This window comes from Syngnathoides biaculeatus, chromosome 9, assembly GCF_019802595.1.
Source record: "Syngnathoides biaculeatus isolate LvHL_M chromosome 9, ASM1980259v1, whole genome shotgun sequence".
Lineage (NCBI taxonomy): Eukaryota > Metazoa > Chordata > Actinopteri > Syngnathiformes > Syngnathidae > Syngnathoides > Syngnathoides biaculeatus.
The window spans coordinates 16,158,055-16,179,374 of NC_084648.1; the positions used below are offsets into that span (position 1 = coordinate 16,158,055).

The following is a 21,320-nucleotide window of genomic DNA, read 5'->3' on the forward strand; positions in this document are numbered from 1 at the left end:
AGGCTTTTGGCCATTCCGGAGCAACTGGCAGCCACCTCTCTCATGGTGTTCCAGAACCGCATAGCGGTGGATATGCTCCTGGCTGAAAAGACTGGAGTATATGCGATGTTTGGTGACCAGTGTTGTACGTTCATCCCTCACAAGTAGGAAAATGGTAAATTTGCTGATCAAGAATTTAATGACCTCATTGCCACAGGCAGATAAAACTGTTCGAATGACAGCTAGTTTTAACTTGCATTGATCTGTAGCGCTTTCCGGACAGAAGGAGCTGGAAGAGCTGGTGGCCAGGATGTAGTTTGCGTTGCGTGTAAGTCCTCAATAGTGGGCAGAGTGGTGCCGATAATCCGTTCAGCTATTTCGATTTGTCCTTTTTTTGTGGCAGCCCAAAGCCAGACTGTGATGAAGGCACATAGTACTGATTGGATGGCCGCTCGTACTTCCTCAGAAGCTCCAAGAAGTACATCCTTTGCCGGGCTTTTTTGAGGATGGACTTGATGTTTGTCTCCCACTTCAGGTCCTTTGAGAATGTAATTTCCAAGAACTTGAAGGTCTTGACGGTGGACACGAGACAGTTGGACAGCGTCAGGGGCAGCTTTGGTGAAGGCTGCGTCCTGTGCCATTGTTGCGACACTCACTCACATCCTGCTGGTCCAATCAATATTAGTATTTGTAATATATTTTGTAGACTATCGCACGATTCATCACTTTGCCCTGCTGCCTTTGCACAACTGTCATTGCACTAGTCTATAACGGGAACCGCCAACAGGTAAAGGGACTCTGTACAAGCTTTACACAAAGTGGGACGTTGACACGTTAATCTCTTACCTGTACTGAATGAAGATTTTGCATCTTCCACGACTCAAACAGTTCCTATAAATGGAAAGGTCTCTTGTTCTTTGTTCTTGTTGCTTTGTTGTTCTGTATGTTGCACCACGGCAGCACCGACAGCCGGAGAAAAATTCCTTGTGAGTTTTTTACACACTTGGTCGATCAAGCTGATTTGGATCCTGATCCCTAAGAACACTGCGCCTGACAGCGCCCTCACCAGGGCCGTGACAGGCTTCCGCACCCTGAACCGGAAAAATGAAGGCTCATTCCGGAGTGGAGACGTCCACGTGGTCAGAGTGGCGGGATAAGACCTTTGCTAAGTATAAGAATCTGATGTTCTCAGTACTAATCGCTGTGTCAATTTTTTTTCAGCGGTCTTGATGTTGTGTGGATGCTGTTGTATTCCCTGCTTAACCGACTTATAACTAGAGGTATTGCACCTACGACCACTAGCCTGAACGAAATGTATCCTCTGCTGCAATTGGCGGATGACGGTAATGCTGGTGTAGAGAACATCACCATCATCTTATGTTGAGGCCATCACACCTCACTATCAGAACTCTTTTTCAGGTTCTTTTTCAGATTCATTTGGAGACAAACTCCCTTTGCCAGCCTCGGAGTGTCACCGTGTTTGCTTATAAATATGAATCCACTGAATAAAATCCAAAAGGAAGCTTCTGTGCGATGATGCGGGAGGGAAATGAAGGGATAATTGTACATTGGTTATCATATATGTCATACTAATTAGTCATTTGCAACTAAAAAAATATGCTTATGCTCACAACAAAGATTCTTCTTCCTTAATGCGTGATAGCTGTGTGACACTGTTTTATTGAAAGGATCAGTGCTGGTCGGCGCTCAGGAGACAAAGACGACACTCAACAAAAGACCAACGTTCCCAAATGCTATTTAGCCTCACTAACTGCCATATCTATTTCGACCAAATGCAAGTTCTCAAAACACAGTTGACATTGCGTGAAATCAATCATATGAGCCCCTTACCTATGCCGAGAAGGTGGAGAGCCGATCACCCAGGTAGAGGTCCGCTTGTCAACCAGCTGGGCGTCCGTACGAAACCCGCAGCAGACTCTACCTGTTTGTACTCTGCATCTCTCTATTATACTTTTCAGTTGCGTGCGAGAGAAAGGGCGGGCGGCCTACCCGTCCCACCTGGCGCCGCAACGATTGTTTCCTGGTTTACTATTGACACCTAAGTGTGTCCTTCAGGCTCTGAGAAACATCTTACGCAGCCATAACTGTCAAGACATCCCACAACAATGTTCGTCTTTGGTATGCATGCGAACACGATAGTGAAACGGTCCAGACGTCTTGACCAGAAAAACAAGTGAGTGAAAAACAGGTGAGTGAAAAACAACTTATATAACCATGGTTGCACAATACATTCGGGTATTCAACGGTTATGGGAAGCATCACTAATTAACACACCTTTCAGACACCCACGGATCAGAGATCAATCGACGGGACGGAAAAGAAGCAAGTTCTGACGCAATAGACCCATTGACACCAGCTGCACCCAAAAGATAGCTCGCTGATGGTTTTGTAATGATTGCACACACGTACTCGGTAACTTTTCATCCATATACACACAATAATTTCACCGTAATTTCCGTCTTAAAAGCCGCAATTTTTTTTTTCACGCACTTCCAACCCTGCAGAGTATGTGTTGTTGTGGCTAATTTGTGCATTTTTTTTTTTCTTAAGGCCGCAAGGGGGCACTCGAGTGGAAAAGTTAAGAGTGAGACCGGCGGAATAAATGTGCCGAGGAAGTGACTTTTACCGGCCCTGTTAGCGCTGTGTTACTGGCGTGTCTCAGTGATATTTACCGGTAATTTTTACTTGAACCGGGACTGTTAGCGTTAGCGCGGCGCTAGTATCAGCTTTAGCGCTAGCGTTAAACTCTTTTCGTGTACCATCTTTCTTTGTAAATATCTCGTGTTTCAAGGAAAGTTTTAATGTGGCCACTTGCAGGTTTTACACAGCAAATGGCCCCGTCACACCGTGACGTTCTGGTCAGCGTTTGAGGAAACGCTGGTAGTCGCCCAAGGTCGCCGGGATAGCGCCAGAAGAGCGTTGTTTGAACACTAGTGAACGTCAGTGATCGCTGGGAATCGGTGGAGAACGCCGGTCCAGAAAAAGTTTTGAACATGCACAAAAGTTCTCACCGAGACCAGCGTTCATCGTTTAATTTTAAACGCTGCAGAACGTTCGTGGAACGTTTTACTAACGTTCGCCAAGCGTTGCACGCGTTTGGCTATCGTTAGTCAGTCGTTACTGTAGCGTTACTTGGTTGTCACTCGTTTGCTTTGCACTCACTGGCGACCTGTCAACGACCACCGAACAATCCCGTAGCGCGCACAGCGTGTAACTAAAGTCAAACGAACGTCCTTTGGCGTCCATTGAGCGTCATTCGAACGTTTCCAATGCATATGGGTATATAAACCGATGCGTTGCATTCTTACTTGCAGCGGTAGTTGCTGAAGTCCGCACCCCCACCTTTTTTTCGTCATGGTGGCAGGATGCTGACTGTTCAAACTCACGAGAACAACTGAAGCGACGATGGAAATTTCCAACGTTTTCGTTTACCGTTCCACTGTAAAAATGACACGCCGGCAAAACGCTATTCTGTCGTTATTCACCCGTTTAGTCACACGCTCGACACGCTCGTCTAACGTTGACAAATGGCTCGTCGCGCGCCAGTGACACGTTAGCACACGCTAATGGTTTTTAGGGGTATCTTATTTGGTCGCTGTTACACGCTTCTCCTGCGTTAGACACACGTTAAGTCATGCGTTAGACGCACGTTAATCACACGCCAGATGTGTCATCCGCGTTTGAGAACGCTGAAAAATAGAACGATTGAAATGCTCAGAGATTGTTGACCAGAACGTCATGGTGTGACGGAGCCTTGAGGCGGATGTATGTACCAAATGGTATTTCCTTTACAAATGTACTCAGTGAGGCTTGTCATCAGGTGCGCTCTGTAGGCCGGTAATTACGGTACTCGGTGCTGGGGAGGATTAATAAATAGTACCATAATGTAGGATTTCTGCCTCGAAGCTCCACCGAGCCAAAAAAAGAAGAAAAAGAAAATAAGTTCTGGTCGGAACCAGTATTTGGACTGCCCCAAGCAATTTCTGGTCGTGGACTAACGAATAAATGATTTCACAATTGAAATCAATAATAAATTAAACAATTGATTCTACAAAAACAAACGGGAAAAAAAAATGCATTTACAAGCAGTCGCTGTAACGTCTTGTAATGCTCAGAGTGGGAAAGAGAATCACACAAAAAAAATGATAAAGCCAGAGACATGGAAAACCTTTTTTTTATTTGCTTTAATTGTTCAGAAACTCACTGAGTTGGGGTCTCAAAATGTCTTTGGGAGCAGTTCTAACTGTGTATTTGTGTCTATTCCCACCATTTGTTTTACTGTAGTCACTTAACATAAAAGGGTCGACTAAACCAGTAGCGACATGCACGGCATTTTTGTGGGTCCGGGTCCCGATCGTTTTTATCGACGCCGTCAAAAAGATAACCTTGAATATGTTCTCAGGCTTTCCCCGTTGGTTCAACAGCTCAGATTAGATCTGAGGAAAGTTAAACCCAAAATCTTGGTAGGTATCAATTTGGTGATCCCTTCCCAGCCAGGATTCAAACCCGCGGGAAGTTCACCTTGACAAGGTCTGCCGCCGCCATTGTCAAGCCAAAATCTGAAAATGGAAAAAAAAACAACAATAACAAACAACCATCAGCACTTTTATTGGGCTACGTAAGTCTGTGTGAAAGGGCAACAAAGCCATGATTTAAAACCAGTCCATCACAGTCCCACTCAGCCAATCCACCCGCTTCATTTAAGAGAGGTTTGTTTTGTTGAGTTGAGATGAAATTCGAAGAACGTGCAAAAAGTCGACTTAAAACGGGATATGCGAAGAATTTTAAGAATGAGAAGAAATATTGCCGCGTCCTCTGTTCTTGCCTGGGTGGCGTCAGTTGATTGGATGACGGGGAAACCGCATTAAAGGGACCCAACTGTTGTGCTCCGTCGTCACACGGACGTTATGGCAAAAATTGTGCTTTGACTTAAAGGCCCGCTGTCATGAAATGCATGATTTTTAGTATGTTATTAATGAAAATCCTCTCGAGGGATTTGTTTTCGAGAAGAAGCAGGAAGTGGCGTACGGGGCAGGAACGCCCTCAAGTGGACTCGTTTGTTTCGATTAGTTTGACCTCCGGGAAGGTAGCTCGTTGTTTCTTCGGGTTAGCCAAAATGCAGGCTTGCTGGACATTGCTTGAACACTCGGGAGGATGGATTTACCCTTCAAAAGTTTGCAAGAGACCTGGTTCGTTGTGAAAAATGGATTGCAAGGGTGCAAAGGGCGAGAGCTTTGTGGGTTCCAAATGACAGGTAGGTATCTGTACTGTATACTGTATAGGTGTGGATAGTCTGTTGTTAGTTAGAAGTGATCCACATATCATCTAAACATGGCTCGAAGCGATAGGGTAATATTGCCCCGGTCACTTCACTCGATTGTGAGATGTTCTCTTCTTCGAAAAGAGCTTCCGTGTCAGAAGGGGCGAGTCCCATAGTAGCGTGTTTTCAATGGCGAATGTCCGGGGTGAGGTCACGGGCAGGAGATGCAGCCAATACGCTGACCACTTGGATGTCAAATGACACTTCCGCAACTTTGCTCATATTTATTTTTTCATATAGACAGCGAAGTGAAAAATGTTATATGTATTTTTCATGGCAATATCTTATTTTAGAATTAGGATGACACTTGACCTTTAAGAATGAACTCACATTTCGAAAGGCTTGTAAGATTTTAAACTTTTATTTGCACATCATGCGTAAATAGTATAAGTGAGGTTTGCACACTTGGCTCTCCCTTAGCCTGTTCCATCGTCACGTTAGCGCAGAGCAGAATGTAAGTAAAATATATTTCATTAAGACACTTTCACCTTTTCCACCCCGCCGGTCACAATGGGTATCCGTCTATTCCTGACTCTCGTGTTGAGCATCTTATCCACATTGGCAAAAAGGCGACACGTGTCAAAGGCAGTTTGAAGTGAAAACATTTCTGCATGAATAGGCCTCGAACAAACTTTAAATGACGCCACAGCAAATCACTAAACACCAAACACGAAAATGCTTTCATTTTGTTTCATTATCATCTCTCTATACTTGTGTGCTCATTATCACTCTTGTAACGTTACACAAAACGGTGCCTGTACAGTTAATACAGGTTTTATGTTGGCAAGGACTTATGGCCAGGAATTCATCAAGTCAGTTTTTCTGAGTTTGCCGGGGAAATTGGATAAAATTGTAAAACTTGAAAGTCAAACTGTGAAGGTTCCCCTTTTTAAAACAAATATGTCTAATAACACAAACAATCAATACTGTATACACTGAAAACAAACATTTGTGATTCACGGCTTCTTCCTTTTTGATTGTTTAGATGGCCACACTGTTCTCGACCTTCTTTGGATCGAGATAAGTGTACGGGATTTCCAGACCTTGGTTTCTGTTGCCGATCGCGATCGATAACATGTCAACCTTGGCTTTAAAATCCTTTTGCAATTGGCGGGGAGTCTCTTCAGTGTAATGGTCTTCCGGGTAGTCTCCGAGAGGGACCTGTTAAGACAAAAAAATGTATCAAGGTCTGATATCAACCAATTCCCTTTCAGACATTGGAGCAGACGATCAGAAAGATATTGCGTTTCCCCAACCAGTCCTCAAGTACTTTATAGGCTCGGAACAGACCGTGTCCCTTGCGTTACCTAGGAATATGGAGCCAGCCATCACGAGTCATTCATTCCCTTTAAAAATGGAGTAAGAACTTTGTTTGCACTTGCATGAAACCTCCATGTTAGGTTCATTGAAGATGAACTTTTCTATAGGCGTGAATGTGAGTGTTCATAGTTGGTTGTCTATATGTGACCTGTGATTTCATTGCGACCAGCCTAGGATGTATCCCATGTCTCACCCAAAGTCAGTTAGCAGGGCCTCCAGCTCACCCTTGTAAGGATAAGCGGGATGGAAAATAGATTGATGGATGGAATGGATGTAGAGGGTATCCATTTTGTTGGTTTAAAGATCTCATCTCTGCTGTTTGTGGGTGATGTCGTTCTGACGGTTTCATCCAGCTGTGATCTTTAACATCTACTGATGGAGTTAGTAGGTATGCCTCACAATTGTGCAGTTTGGGGTTCAACCCTTGGCTGCTGAAGCTTCCTCCCAGATTCCAAGAATGTGCATGTTAGCCTTGAGATACTAAATTGTCAAAAACTGTAGAGTGTAAAAGGCTGTTTGTAAATAGCCCATTTTGGGATTGGCTCATGACCAGATTAGGGTGTACCCTGTCTTTCCCCCAAAGTCAGCTGGAAAAGAGTCCAACTTCACCCAACCAAATGAGGTCTCGTGCTCTTGAAAAAAGGATTTTCAGCTTCTAGGGTGAAATTTACCACATCCAAAGTGGGAGGTCCTCTGTCAACAAAGGGTGGATTTGTACGAAGTAAATGGCAAAGTTCTGCCTCCGGTGGAGGAGTCTAAGTACAAGTGAGTCATGTTCACATGTGAAAGAATGCTGGATGTGGCAAATTTCACAAGACAATCCCAAATAAAATACACTACAATGACTTTCCTTAATAGGGAGCCTGGACTCGCCCTTAGAAATGTTCAGTCAACCAGCAGGGTCTCTGATTCTTCACAACCAGAAACCACTTGAGGCGACTCGGGCATTTATCTCAGGTGGACCCTTAACACATATGTGGTGACTCTTTGAGCGAGCTAGCTGGGAGCTACAGAAGGTGCCTTGAGAGAGTGGACTGAGCTTTACTACCGTACTTGGACAGCTACCCAGTCTCAGATGATCATGACGTGTCTTTTCCCCAGGAAATATTTTGTCAAGTCAAGTTTGATGTACTTACAAAGTCTGATGACTCCTTGCTGAGCAGCCAGGTTGTGGCCATTCCCTGAGCTGTCACATTGATAGGGGGCAAAGTCTCCAGCATAGTGGCCTCGCTTGTTGTCCCCTTTTCTGTTGGCGGAGGACGCTGCAGGGTTGCCGGGGTGTTGGGCATCCAGCCACCGTAGTCGTACTGCAATGAAGCCTTGCGGTGAGACCAGAAGTAAAGCAATGAAACTCTCGTGTTAATCACAGGGGATTCACCTGTCCGTTGTTTACAGCTCCATGTTGGCATGAACAAGTAAACATCACCATGGTGACAAACTTGACCAGGTCAGGCACAGTGGTGAAACTCTGAGGGATTCCTAGGAGGGGGGGGCAAAAACAAGGTATCACTGACATGTTTGACCAATGTGTGGCTGCTGTTGATAAAAACTGTTGCATCATGTTCTGTAAGATCACCTGTTTGTGTCTGGGAAAGGAATCCGCGTTCAAAAATGTCCTTAATCCAAGTCTGCAGTTCTGAGTCTCGCTGGATCTCATCATCGCTCTTGTAGTAGTACTGTATTACTCCCTGCACATATCTTTTGAGAGACAACTTGCATCATTTCCCATGCATGCAAAATACTTCCACTAATACTGAAAGATTCCACGATTTGGGGTAATTAAATTTATTGATATTAATTTTAAGATGATGCTTCTCAGCGTTGGGACTTTCTCTGTCCTAGTTGTTGTTGAAACAGCCTAGTGGGCGGGCCTTGTAAATATCCGTTCATTAGCCATTGGGAAGTTCTATTGGACAATTCCAAATTTGGACTCATTGCAAGCGTTAGGTTAGGGTTGTCTTTGACTTCTTGTGTTTAATAGATTATTTTGTGATTCATGGAGGATAACATAAATGGGCAGTACAATTACGATTTTAGGTTTTGGACAGTACCATTTGTGCCATAGTGACTTACACAGTGAAAGTTAATCCCAACATCTGTACATTCATCTAAATCTTCCAAAATATGTGATTTGGCCTACGAGTCACAGAAATATTTGTAAAGATTGGTATTTTTAGTTTTTTTTTTCAATTTTTTTACGCAGCCCTATGGGGGCACAAGCCAGTGCAATCTGGAGGCCGGTCCCCAGCACGGATAAATGGAGAGGATTGCGTCAGACGGGGCATCCGGCAGAAAGGGTTGGCAAACAAATATGAGCGTTCATCTAAAGAATACTACACTGGATCGGTCGTGGACCGGGTTAACAACGCCCGGCACCGTTAACCTGCAGGGCATCGGTGGAAATTCAGCTACTGTGGGCCAAAGACAAACAAGAGGAGGAAAGCGGATTCGTCAGAAGAAGAAGAAGAAGAAGAATAGGTATGCACAGACCCGACCACTGAGTGTAGGGACCTTGAATGTTGAACTATGACTATAGTTAAAACTATGACTAACTATGACGTAAGGTTCGAGAGAGCAGACTTCGATGGTTTGGACATGTCCAGAGGTGAGAGGGTGAGTATGTTGGTAGAAGGGTGCTGAGGATGGAGCTGCCAGCCAAAAGAGTGAGAAAAAGACAAAAGAGAAGTTTGATGGATATTGTGAGGGAAGATGTGAGGGCGGAGGGTGTTCGAGAGGAAGATGCACCAGATAGGCTCAGATGGAAAAAAAATGACATGCTGTGGTGACCGCTAACGGGACAAGCCGAAAGGAAAGGAAGAAGAAAAAGGTATTTTTAGTTTTTCACACAAAACGCCATACTTAAACATAATGTTCCAAAGTTGGAGTCCATCATCTCTGTAGTAGAAGTTGGGGACATCCTGCAAGTCGCGATCGACAATGTCATCAGCGATGCAAAGGGACCTGAAGGTGATTGAGGACAGCGATCTCGCCAAGATCATCGTCAAAGCCTCTCCACCAGAAGCTGCAAACTGAGGAACAGTCCAAGACATGATGTTAAACAAATAATTTTAAGCCTCACGATGAAAGTAAAGGCTTGCTTTTACCTCGGTGAAGACTCCAGTTGGTCCTATCAAGTCTTTCCGAGCTAATTCATTGATCTGCAGAGTGTAGCGAGTGTGGGGTATGAGGAGCTAAAGGGATCGAAGAGAAGCCCATGAAACAAAATCTCAAGAATATAATATAGATATCTTGATGATTAAAAAAAACATTGGTTAAACTCCAGTTACCTTGTACAGGGGATGCACCATGGGCAGGTTGCGCAGCAGTGAGACGGCAAAAACCTCAGCCAGCAGGTGAGTGCGCAGTAAGTGCGCATTGAGCTGGTGCTCTGAAAAATCGGCACTTCTGACAAAAATCTTAGCTATCAGCCAGTCATATGCAGAGTCAGTTGGGAGAAAGATGGGGTTGTCGTCAGCCGGATTCTGCTTCAGCTGTGAGGGCAGGAGGAGATTTCATCAAATGAAAGATGGACATTTGACATTTTTTTGCCGACTCTAATTCAAGATCAACATTGTGAGTCTCATGCTTCATTCTTTCATGAGATCGACTCTGAGATGTCCCCACTTTGTCCCGGATACTGAGGATACTCGATCATTTCCGCTGAAAACCATGGCCTCAGATTTAGCAGTGTTGATTCTTATCCCAGTTGTGCACCACGCCAGCAGATTGAAAGTTAAGGTGAAGATTATGATTTAATGATCATAACCCCACTATTTGCAAAAAGCACAGACAAGCTCTTCAGGCTACCAGACGACAAATCCACCATACCCTTGGGACCACCACCTCCGTCTGCCAAACTAAAAGTCCTCTACCTGACCTCAATACATCTTTGAAGATTTTTGCCACTCATAACAGCGGCATTGGAGCCCTGTATGCTAGTTACAGTTGATAGGACTCCTTCAACATGATGCCACCGTTTACTTCTGGTGTACACCACGGGGTTCGGGGATTGCCGCACTGTCTGGTTAGACATTTATTAAACACGATACAAAAAGAAGTGAAAACGGTTCGAGAGGAGAGGAACTGACTCATACAATTCACTACTGCACTCTCCAATGATCCTCCGCTCAAGTTTGCAATCATTTCTTGACAGACAACAGGCGCTGACGGTAAGGCATTCTTGTTCTTATGTGTTATCTTCCGTTTGTTAAGGGGCTATCTGGAGCAGACCAAAGCATCCTTAATTGCAGCAAATGTACGATCGTCGTCTTTACAATTCCAGTTTTCCTACATTTTGCCGTTTTTTTTTTCTACATTTGCACAAATCCTAATCTAATAGATCATCCTTTTAGCTTGATTCTACAGAATCACACTTGTGAAAACAAACATAGTTACACTCTGAGGAAAATATAGCACTCATCTCTCGTAATCTGCTGGATCAGACAACAGCCCTGGAAGAGAAGTCATAACGTCAACATCATCGTGGTCGACAATATCACCGTCATTACCTTGCTGTGCCAATTGTGGATATTTTTCTGCCAATTTTGAATTTGTCAGGGCAATGGCAGTGCTTATAAGTTGGTTAAGTAATGTCCTTAAGCAGTGACTACAACAACATCCAGACAATGTAAGAACAGCTGCAAACACAGCTCTCGAAACCAGGACAGAGAACACCAAGTTTTTGAACGTACCAAATGTTTTCTTTTCTCACCACTCAGACCAGGCTGATGTGTTCACACCAAAGTCTCCTCCTTGTGGTTCAGGGTGCAGAGGCCTTCAATGGCCCTTGTGAGTGGCCCATCAGGTGCCGTGTTATTTGGAATAAATGTACAACACTGAACAGACGCCACCCTTGTTGGGCTGGAGCACGCCTTAAGTGAGGTTGCAGCACTTTAGAACACAGGGAATCCCCAGACTTTCTCACATAGGCACAATTTGCAGTAAAAACGCTTCCACAACCAGAACACAGAGGCCCGGCAGTATGTCACAACGGAGGTCAGGGATGAATCCTTCATAGAGCAAATGAGCTATTAACAAGTTCCCACTTTTGCCAAAGGCAGCTCTGAAATAATTTCTCAGAATTTCTCTACCTCTGCTTTAACATCAGGCTTATTGGACATTCACTACGAAAAAGATTTTCCTGTACATTGGATTAAACGAATGTCACCTGAATGGCAATCGGCATCAGCTTGTCGTCGGGTCTTTTATGAAGCAAGACAAGGGGCGCCATCAAGTACTGCTGTATCCCTTCAATGGTGTTGGCCGGCATGCCGTCCAGGTTCTTGTAGTCGCACAGGTATATGTTGCCTTTCTGTGTGAGGCCAAACAAATGTGGTTGCTAGCATTGTAAATAATACTGTACATACCAAGTTGCTGCGTCATTGACAAAATTCTTCTTTGTGTTCCATATATTCAAATGTCCACTGTGAGGAAGTTCTGAATGAAACCGTTACCTCCAACTCCTTCGACAAGCTTGATCCATTCGGAATGGAGACCATGTCATCAGTCACAGGGAAATTTTGGGGTAGAGTTTTGCAACGTCGAATCAAGGTGGGATTGACTCCATTTAGAAACTGGGACGCAAATAATCCATCTTCCGTCCAGTGCTCCTGGACGTAATCTGACCCAAAATGTTCAAGGTAAGCACTCATAGGTCAATAATAGTAGAAATAATTAGTTATAGGTGGAATTATTTTGGATAAACGCCCAAAAATATTTGACAAACAACACTTAAACAAGCCCTTTATGAGGACGGAGGAACCATAAGGCCTTTGTACCTGATAAGGGAGTATCTTTGTTAAGGAAAACACGATTGATGTCGTCAAGATTTTCCCAGTTTTCCTTGTTGTCAACCAACCCTTTTAGCTTGAGCTCAGCCAAACTGGAAAACAATACAAACACCTTTTTTTTTCCCACAAGAAATATTAGCAATGTGGAACCTCAAAAGTGAAAAACCTCCACGATGCATTACGTCACATGTGAGCCTCAGCTCACAAAAAGGATTAACTTTGACTACTGTTGCAACAAAGGAGTAGCATGAACTCTGAGCACATTTTTCCCGTCATACTGTAATTTGGTAGTGGTGGTGGGGGGGGGGGGTGCTTACCCTATAGCTCCTGTAAATATAAACTGTGCAGCCTTGGTGAAGGAGAACTTGACCTCATCCGGCAAGCTGAAAGGATCATCTGACTTTATGGTGTAGGGCAAACCTGGATGATAGAAATCCCATCTTTTGGGAAGTTTAAAGGTTAACATGGGCTCATACAGAATGGCTTCATATTAAAAATAAAAATGATATACAGTGGGGATAACGGTACACACTGTGAACTCACTCGTAGTCTTTGCTTCGCTGGATCAGCTCCTGCTCCCTCGCAGATTGACCAAGAGGGTTGGTGTCATCAAAGATCCTCAGAGCTTTCAGCGAAAAAACATAATTCATGAGGAGTATTTGTGACATACGGTCAAGTACACAACTGCAGACAAAATGCACAAATCGAGCTACCTTTGCCCTCTCTGTAGCGGTGAACCTTCCGGTCACTGATCCAGGAGTAGATGGGAAAGGTGTAAACGTCTCGCTCGGGGGATTTGATTTCCACCTTGTCAGGGAACCAAGCGTCGTCGGGCAAAGGCAAGACATGTTTTTTGTCTAGTTCTATCAGGACCAACTCCCCGAGAGATTTTGGACAGGATACCGTGTAATTACACACCTGCAAAAGTGACAGGAAATTTGGTTAGTTGAAATCTTATATTCACATTGTGCTTGGTTTTTAGGTCAGCGGTGTTATTTTCTCTGGTACCTGTAGTACAAGTACATAAAAGTGCCCAATTCCAGTCCGTGACATATCGGCATTCCGTTCTGTCCATTGACTTTAAAATCCGCTGGTTCCAGGTCCATTAAATCTCGGTTCCACTGTATATATGCTGCCCCCCTTCTTAACTTTGTAGACCCTCATTTCAGATTTTACATTCAATAATTTCACTGAAATCATGGCTGAAGTTTGAAATTGAATGAAAAAAAAAAAAAGCTGTTTATTTGGCGATTGAGTTTAAATAAAACCTAATTTTGAAATGAGTCGACCAAATACAGTACACTGTTAACGATTTCTTATAATTATTTTCTTACATTTTCAATCACTTTTGAACATTCCTAGGAAATGGTTATGTCTCATCCCTGGTGATGTTTTTTTTTTTTTTTTTTAAATTATTATTTTTTTAAATATTTTTTGAAAGAACCAATGGGCTACTCGTGTGATCCTTTGGGGCTACCCGCCGCCCCTTGACCTCGCTGTTTAAAACCACAACGCACAAAGTGCAAAGTGGCTTCCAAAAAATTCGAGCGGCAGAAGTGTCTCTCGATTAAAAGCTGGAAAGCTGGAAAAAGCACGACTTACTGATCCTCTTAAGATGACCAAAGACTTCAGCTCCGTGCGCTCACTCTCGCCATCCGTTCCCACCAGCTTAATGCGCACGTTGTTCAACGTGGCGGCCTTGAGACGCCTACCGGTGTGGACGGTTACCTTGTAGTCAACCATTCTTATTTCGGGATGATGACGAATACTAATCACTTGTCTTCTTCTTCTTCTTTCAACGAGAGAACAACCGGTCCCAGGAGCTTAATATTTTCTGTCGATAGGCGTGGGAAGGTACCATTGGCAGGTTTTTCATCAGACAGGCCTGGATAAGCAATAATGGGTGCAATGTTGCGACAGTCAATTTATCAGTTGAAGTATTTTCCAGATATAGTTGAAGTGAGTCTGGTTAAAAGGGATTAGTTTTTGCATAAATGAATGATTAAGTCGAATCAAAATACAAGGTGTAGTCTGGATTTCGCCTGAAGCTACATGGGATGAGCTCCAGCACTCCCACGGCCCTTGTGAGGATAAGAGGCTTGGAAAATGGACATGGACGACGTCAAATGCAATTTTATTTTTGGTTTAGATGAGTTTTTATTTGACAAATTAGAAAGCAAGTGATATATAACAAAAAGAATGACCCATCAATGTAGGTCATTTCCATTCTTGCGTGGAGAAAAATGTACTGCGTTTTATTTTGTGAAGTCAACAAAGAAATAAAATCGGTTTCATAGTGATGTCCAATTTGTAGATATTTTTTGAAAAGTTTTCCATCAGTGTAAATAGAAGCTAAGTCTCATTATTCTTCTCCACCCACATATCTAGTAACTGTTTTTTTTTTGTTTTTGTTTTCATATCTGTGTATGACACAAGTGTTCCATCGTGATATCACCATTGGTAATATTGTCGTTGTTGTTTGGTACTGTATTGCAGTTATTGCAAGTTGTCATCACCGGTCTGTCGCAGAGGTTTACGGAGGTTAAGTGTGGCCGCAATAGGTTTAACGCGTGGGATTTATTCCTGATTGAGAACAGATCCAGCAACTAAGTATTTGTATGCGTCCAGACTTTTATACACTTTCAAACTTTTCCGTGTAAATCTCGACGACTTAACTCACCATATCCGCGCGTAGATCCAGTTTCCAAGACAAGCAGAAGAGAATTAGCACTCCAATTTCTTATCGCCAAAAACATCGACTTTGGCATTAAATACGGGTCCTCTATGCTTTATTTAAATTTTCCACGTACCTTTGTTTATTTTTACCTTCTAAATGTCTAACGGTATCGGACAAGACTCTGGGCGTCGTATTTTCGTGTCCTCTCCAACCGACTTTGCATTTAAAAATGCTTTGCTAGACCGGCAATATGGCGACGTAAACAAAAGTCACGTGATTTTATGAAGTAGGCGCACGAGCTCTATACACCCCACTTGGCTGTTGTTGGGCTTTCCATGATGTGACGTGAGGCGCGAGCCACAAGCTAGTGAGCCAGCTATCAGGTATCGGGCCTGGGCCTTGTAATAATCGCTAAAAACTTATATAACTCAGTTGTCGCTAAAGGCTCCGTCACACCATGATGTTCTGGTCAATGTTCTCTGAACATTTCAATCGTTCTATTTTTCAGCGTTCTCAAATGAGGATGACACGTCTGGTGTGTGATTAACGTGCGTCTAACGCAGGAGAAGCGTGTAGCAGCGACCAAATAAGATACCCCTAAAAACCATTAGCGTGTGCTAACGTGTCACTGGCGCGCGACGAGCGATTTGTCAACGTTAGACGAGCGTGTCGAGCGTGTGACTAAACGGGTGAATAACGACAGAATAGCGTTTTGCTGGCGTGTCATTTTTACAGTGAAACGGGAACGAAAACCTTGAAAAGTTCATCGTCGCTTCAGTTGTTCTCGTGAGTTTGAACAGTCAGCATCATGCCGCCTAGACGAAAAAAAAGGTGGGGGTGCGGACTTCAGCAACTAGCGCTCGAATGACGCTCAATGGACGCCAAAGGACGTTCGTTTGACTTTAGTTACACGCTCAGTGCGCTACGGGATTGTTCGGTGGTCGTTGACAGGTCGCCAGTGAGACGTTCACTGCAAAGCAAACGATTATGTAAAAACCAAGTAACGCTACAGTAACGACTGACTAACGATAGCCAAACGCGTGCAACGCTCGGCGAACGTTAGTAAAACGTTCCACTAACGTTCCGCAGCGTTTAAAATTAAACGTTGATGAACGCTGTTCTCGGTGAGAACTTTTGTGCACGTTCAAAACTTTTTTTTCCCCCCCGGACCGGCGTTCTCCGCCGATTCCCAGCGATCATTGACCTTCGCTAGCGTTCAAACAACGCTCTTGTGGCGCTATCCCGGCGACCGTGGGCGACGTTTCCTCAAACGCTGACCAGAACGTCATGGTGTGACGGGGCCATAAGTAACTAGCAATTTTTTTTAGCGACGTCGCTCGATTCACATTTCTAAATTCTCGAGATATTCCAACTTCTATTTTCACACCATGCAAACATTGTTTAAAGGTCCCCTTCCATCTGAGAACCCCCCCCCTCCTACTGTTTGAGGTTTGCTGCTGAAGATGACCAAGGTTTTGCAACTTTCTTTCTCAAACTTATTTTCCTGTCTCAGCCCCTTTCTGTTCCCGATTAATCTTTTTTTTTTTTCTTTCCTACCCTCGCTAGTCGTTTTCCTGATTTTGGACTCCTCGTCGGTTTCACCACATATTCTGCCATCGCCTCACCTGGATCGAAGCCCTTGACAATCTCAGTAAGTGAGAGCCTTCCTTCCTCGTCCCACTTCGTTTGATATCATCCTCAGGCTCCAACAGAGCCAGAGTTTGATTCTTTGCCCTTGTGCCAAACAAATATTTCTGCTACCGATACGGTACTGCCATATATCGACTGGGCTGCTGGTGGTGTATCAAGGCAAAATGACTAAAACGCATTATTTATTGGCATGGTCCAAACACTTCTGGGCCTAACTGTGGAGGGGAGAAGCTTGTGGTCCCTTTAGTCAGAGGGTCCGAAGTTCCCTGCCGAGACAATTTCAGTGACTACTGCCAGGAGGTTAGAAGTTTAGCGAGATGGCTACAAAACTTAAATGAAATTGAGGTTTTTTTGTGTCATTGGTGCACCACGTGCACAAGGAAATGTTTCCACCGGAGTGTCGGTTAAAAAATAAAGGAATAAACAAATAGCCAGGCCTCAATCACCGAAGTGATTGAAGGTGGATGCAAAGAAAAGGACATCGAACATGATCAGGAACGTATAACAATAGCGATCCAGCTCAGTTCGACCACATCTGGTTTCGAACACGTGGTCCCGCCACCTCACCCATCGCGAGCCAAGTACGCCAACTGCCAAGCTAAAAGTCGGGGCGAGCAGTTTTCCCGGCAGGACCCTCTTTAAGGTTCTGAGGAGTGAGATTTGCGCAGTGTGAGCTGGCATCCATTAGACAGCGTGGCCACCTCAGGATGAGTGACAAGCTGTTGTAATTACACATGCATTACAAGTGCTATAGAAATAGCATTTTGATCGATTAATAAAAAAATATTTTAACGCAAGGCATTTTTCTGAATTCTTACGAGGAGAACATTTTTTTGTTCTGTGGTCATAAATTTCCTCCAACACTACAGCCAGATGTTAAAAACTGTTGGGAGTACATTTTTACTGGGCTCAAGTTTCTCGATGTGCATTCGTGATACATAATGGTATAAACTCTGGGGTTTTTGTTACTTCAAAGGTGTATTTTCCCCAAAATACCCAAAACACGAGGAAAGAATGACCTCGAAGCAAATATTTCACCCTTGAACTTTGCCTCGCACCTTTCGTCACCACTTTATTGGGACATTTACAATTTAGTTTTTTGAAATTTGCAGACCTCAATTGCCGTGTTAGAATTATTAAGATATAATGAAATCTTTTGCCACTACAAGATACAAAATATGCAGAATTTTACTGTTTGTGAATAGAAAATTCAGTTCATCATGACTTCATGTCATGATCACAATTTGGTTTCCGTTAGTAAGCAAATAGGCGGCGCGGTGGATCAGCTGGTAAAGCATTGGCCTCACACTTCTGAGGACCTGGGTTCAATCCCAGCCCTCCCTGTGTGGAGCTTGCATGTTCTCCCCCATGCCTGCGTGGGTTTTCTCCAGGCACTCCGGTTTCCTCCCAGATCCCAAAAACACGCATGATTCATTGGACTCTCTAAATTGCGGCGGCACGGTGGACCCGCTGGTGAAGCGTTGGCCTCACCGTTCTGAGGTCCCGGGGTTCAATCCCAGCCCTCCTGTGTGGAGCTTGCATGTTCTCCCCCATGCCTGCATGGGTTTTCTCCAGGCACTCCGGTTTCCTCCCAGATCCCAAAAACACGCATGATTCATTGGACTCTCTAAATTGCGGCGGCACGGTGGACCCGCTGGTGAAGCGTTGGCCTCACCGTTCTGAGGTCCCGGGGTTCAATCCCAGACCCACCTGTGTGGAGTTTTCTCCGGGCACTCCGGTTTCCTCCCACATCCCAAAAACATGCAACAATAATTGGACACTCTAAATTGCCTGTAAGTGCGATTGTGACTGCGGCTGTTGTTCTCGATGTGCCCAGCGATTGGCTGGCAACCAGCTCAGGGTGTACCCCGCCTCCTGCCTGTTGACAGCTGGGATAGGCTCCAGCGTTCCCCGTGACCCTTGTGAGGATAAGCAGCTAAGAAAATGGACGGATGGATACTTTGCAAATCCACTACTACCGTATCTCATTTGACAGGAGTTCCACTGAATCTTCGTTTCATTTTCACTGCCGAGCTACGTACGTAACTACGTTATCAGGGTGGATCCGGATTTTATTCGCGTCGCTATCAAAACAAACAACTTCAAATATGTACACCGTCCCTCCCAAACGGCTCGCGGCTCAGATCTGAGGGGAAGGGACCGTCAGGAGTCCCGTGGGCTTCAGCTTATTGATCCCTCCGTCCAGGATGCAAACCCATGGGAAGTTGACCTTGACAAGGTGTGCAGCGAACTAGAAGGAAACAGAAAGATGGAAGGTTTGAAAAACGATACACATTTGCATTATGCGCGGTCGCAACAAATGAAGGGGAAAAAAAAAGGTCTTGGTACATGAAATGTCACAGAAATGCTGATGATTTCAAAACTACATCAAATTTATTGACACTGTTCACATAACGCTCAATTGATTTAACGTCTTATGGACTAACATTGTTTTTGGAACCCTTCACGTTTTTTTGCGTATGGTCTGAGCCAAACTCACATGCACTTAAAGGGATTCTACCCAAGAACTTAGAAGAGAGCGCAACGTCTACAACTTGGTGATATTTAGAGCTCCACTGTCATGAAATACATGATTTTTAGTACGTTATTAATGGGGAAAAAAAAAGCAGCCGGCATGGACCCATCTGTTTTTTCATCACACAACATGATTTTGACGTATATGGCTTTTTGTCACTCCCGCCATGAAATTCCTCTCGAGGGATTTCGAGAAGAAGCAGGAAGTGATGTAAATGGCAGGACCACCCTCAAGTGGACTCGTTTGTTTCGATTAGTTTTACCTCCGGGAAGGTAGCTCTTTGTTCCTTCGTGTTTGCCAAAATGCCGGCTCGTTGTATTGCTAGATATTGTTCGAACACTCGGACACTTGAACACTCTTGATAATTTTCAAAAAGACCTGGTTCGTCGTGAAAAATGGATTGCACGGGTGCAAAGGACGAGAGCTTTGTGGGTTCCAAATGACAGGTAGGGTGCGTATACAGCTACTAAAAAATAAAAAACAATAGTTGATGGGGGGGTTGGGTGTAATTCTTTCAGAATGTAGCAAAAGATCCACATACCTAAGTCGGGGGTGCTAAATCTGTCGATATACCAGTCGACGCCGCAGAGGGCTTCGACCACGGTGGTTTATACATGGTGTCCGGGAGTCTGTTATTAGTTAGAAGTGATCCGCATATCATCTAAATATGGCTCAAAATGAAACGATAGGATAATATTCCCCCGGTCACTTCACTCGATTGTGTCTCCTTATCACCCTTCTCCAGGTTTTGTGGTATTGGCTAATTTTTTCGTTATCTTGCAACATGAGTGAACACGTTATCTGCCAGTGTCAGAATTAAACACTAGGTTGCATCAGAGTGTGTCTAACTACTTAAGACACACTACAGGAGTAGATAAATTGTGGCATTTTTAAATATGTATTTAAAAATATTATGAAAACTTGTGAATTAGAAGCTTTAAAAGCTTTAAAATTTGTGGCTGTTTTAAAACATACTTTACTTCCACATATGCCTTCTTTTTTTTTTTTTTTTTTGAAGGTTAGCGTCTGTATAATATGCCGTATTGACTTATTAATTTTTTTGACGGGGGGGAAATATGGTTGTGAATGCACCTCAAACAACGTTTTCATTACCACAGAAGCGCTTTTCACGACGTGGCCGACGACGACGACGACGACCCGTCCTCGGTAGCTGTGCAGGCTTCCCGCCGCCGGGCACTGCAGCACCTCGTCGTCGGCGCCGAACGCCGTGCCCAAGGGAACGTTGACGCTGCCTGACATGTGGCCTCTGTTGAAGCTGATGGCTGTGAGGTTAAAGAGCGCAGGTACCGTTGCTGGACTTCATCCGTCATACAAATTCAATTCCTTGAAGTGAAATCCATCCCATTGTTTCATGGTCTGGAACAGAAAGTTCTAGTGCGTTATAATTCCGTTTCCAAAACGGTAGAACTATCATCAGAACAGTAATTCGAGTTTTCTGTGAGAGTAACAATGAGAAGAAGAAAAACCACGTGAATCTCCTAACGCTTGCGTCCTGTGGGGGAGGGGGAAAAAGAGAAACGTTTGAAATATGACTAACTATATTTTTCAATGTCTCTCAGGAATGGGGACATATTAATAGTTCAAACTATTTTTTCCAAAACTGATAAGATAGATAAAGGGGAAAAAACTGATAGCTGAGGTAAGAGGAAATAAAAATGGATCCTCCAGTTCAGCTTGCGCACACCATTTCCTGATGATGACATTTTATGAGGAAACCGATCAAGGGTGTATTTCACAAACGCCCTTGTGAGGATACTCCTCTGCGCTGCGAATGTCGACGGCAATAATTCGCGGCCTGCTGGCTTTGGTCCGGTTGTTCGCGACGTACGACATCTCGCACAGGTCGATGAAGTCCTCTGCCGAGATGCGGGGGGACACTTCAGCTTTCAGCTCCGACAGTGCGAGGGGCTCCCGTGCCTGCAAGAGAAATCGGTGATATGTTCTCCCCGTGCCTGGGTGGGTTTTCTCCGGGAACTCCGGTTTCCTCCCACATTCCCCAAAAATATG

General features: G+C 44.2%; 2 protein-coding genes across 3 annotated transcripts in view; both read right to left on the reverse strand.

Moving 5' to 3' along the window:
• Nucleotides 1–5,675: 5,675 nt before the first annotated feature.
• Nucleotides 5,676–16,471, reverse strand: LOC133505751 (polyunsaturated fatty acid lipoxygenase ALOX15B-like). Of its 2 annotated transcripts, none has more exons than XM_061829181.1 (15): nucleotides 15,240–16,471; nucleotides 14,032–14,263; nucleotides 13,143–13,347; nucleotides 12,973–13,054; nucleotides 12,747–12,869; nucleotides 12,418–12,521; nucleotides 12,094–12,260; nucleotides 11,808–11,951; nucleotides 9,928–10,131; nucleotides 9,745–9,831; nucleotides 9,500–9,669; nucleotides 8,217–8,338; nucleotides 8,019–8,119; nucleotides 7,777–7,947; nucleotides 5,676–6,481 (listed from the first exon to the last, which is right to left on the reverse strand). In XM_061829181.1, exons 2-15 carry the CDS (start codon nucleotides 14,170–14,172, stop codon nucleotides 6,302–6,304), a joined length of 2,001 nt encoding a protein of 666 aa, XP_061685165.1. In that variant the 5' UTR covers nucleotides 14,173–14,263; nucleotides 15,240–16,471; the 3' UTR covers nucleotides 5,676–6,301. The 2 variants fall into 2 exon arrangements, with proteins under 2 accessions (XP_061685165.1, XP_061685164.1); XM_061829180.1 differs by having other exon boundaries at nucleotides 14,032–14,314; nucleotides 15,110–16,471.
• Nucleotides 16,472–16,606: 135 nt separating this feature from the next.
• Nucleotides 16,607–21,320, reverse strand: part of tbck (TBC1 domain containing kinase) — a 36,480-nt gene continuing 31,766 nt past the window's right edge. The window contains exons 24-26 of the mRNA XM_061829179.1: nucleotides 21,070–21,230; nucleotides 20,406–20,568; nucleotides 16,607–19,007 (exon numbers count right to left, since the gene is read on the reverse strand). Of these exons, the coding sequence (XP_061685163.1) occupies nucleotides 18,897–19,007; nucleotides 20,406–20,568; nucleotides 21,070–21,230 (435 nt within the window). The 3' untranslated portion in view covers nucleotides 16,607–18,896. The remainder of the gene's footprint in view (nucleotides 19,008–20,405; nucleotides 20,569–21,069; nucleotides 21,231–21,320) is intronic.

What these genes read in the sequence shown, in the direction of transcription:
- LOC133505751 (XM_061829181.1), bottom strand. Translation starts at nt 14,172, where the DNA reads ATGGTTGACTACAAGGTAACCGTCCACACCGGTAGGCGTCTCAAGGCC. An exon ending in CAAAGATACTCCCTTATCAG is followed by an intron (nt 12,261 to 12,417) that starts GTACAAAGGCCT and finishes ATTTTGGGTCAG; the next exon opens with ATTACGTCCAGGAGCACTGG. An exon ending in CTTTGGAACATTATGTTTAA is followed by an intron (nt 8,339 to 9,499) that starts GTATGGCGTTTT and finishes GTCTCTCAAAAG; the next exon opens with ATATGTGCAGGGAGTAATAC.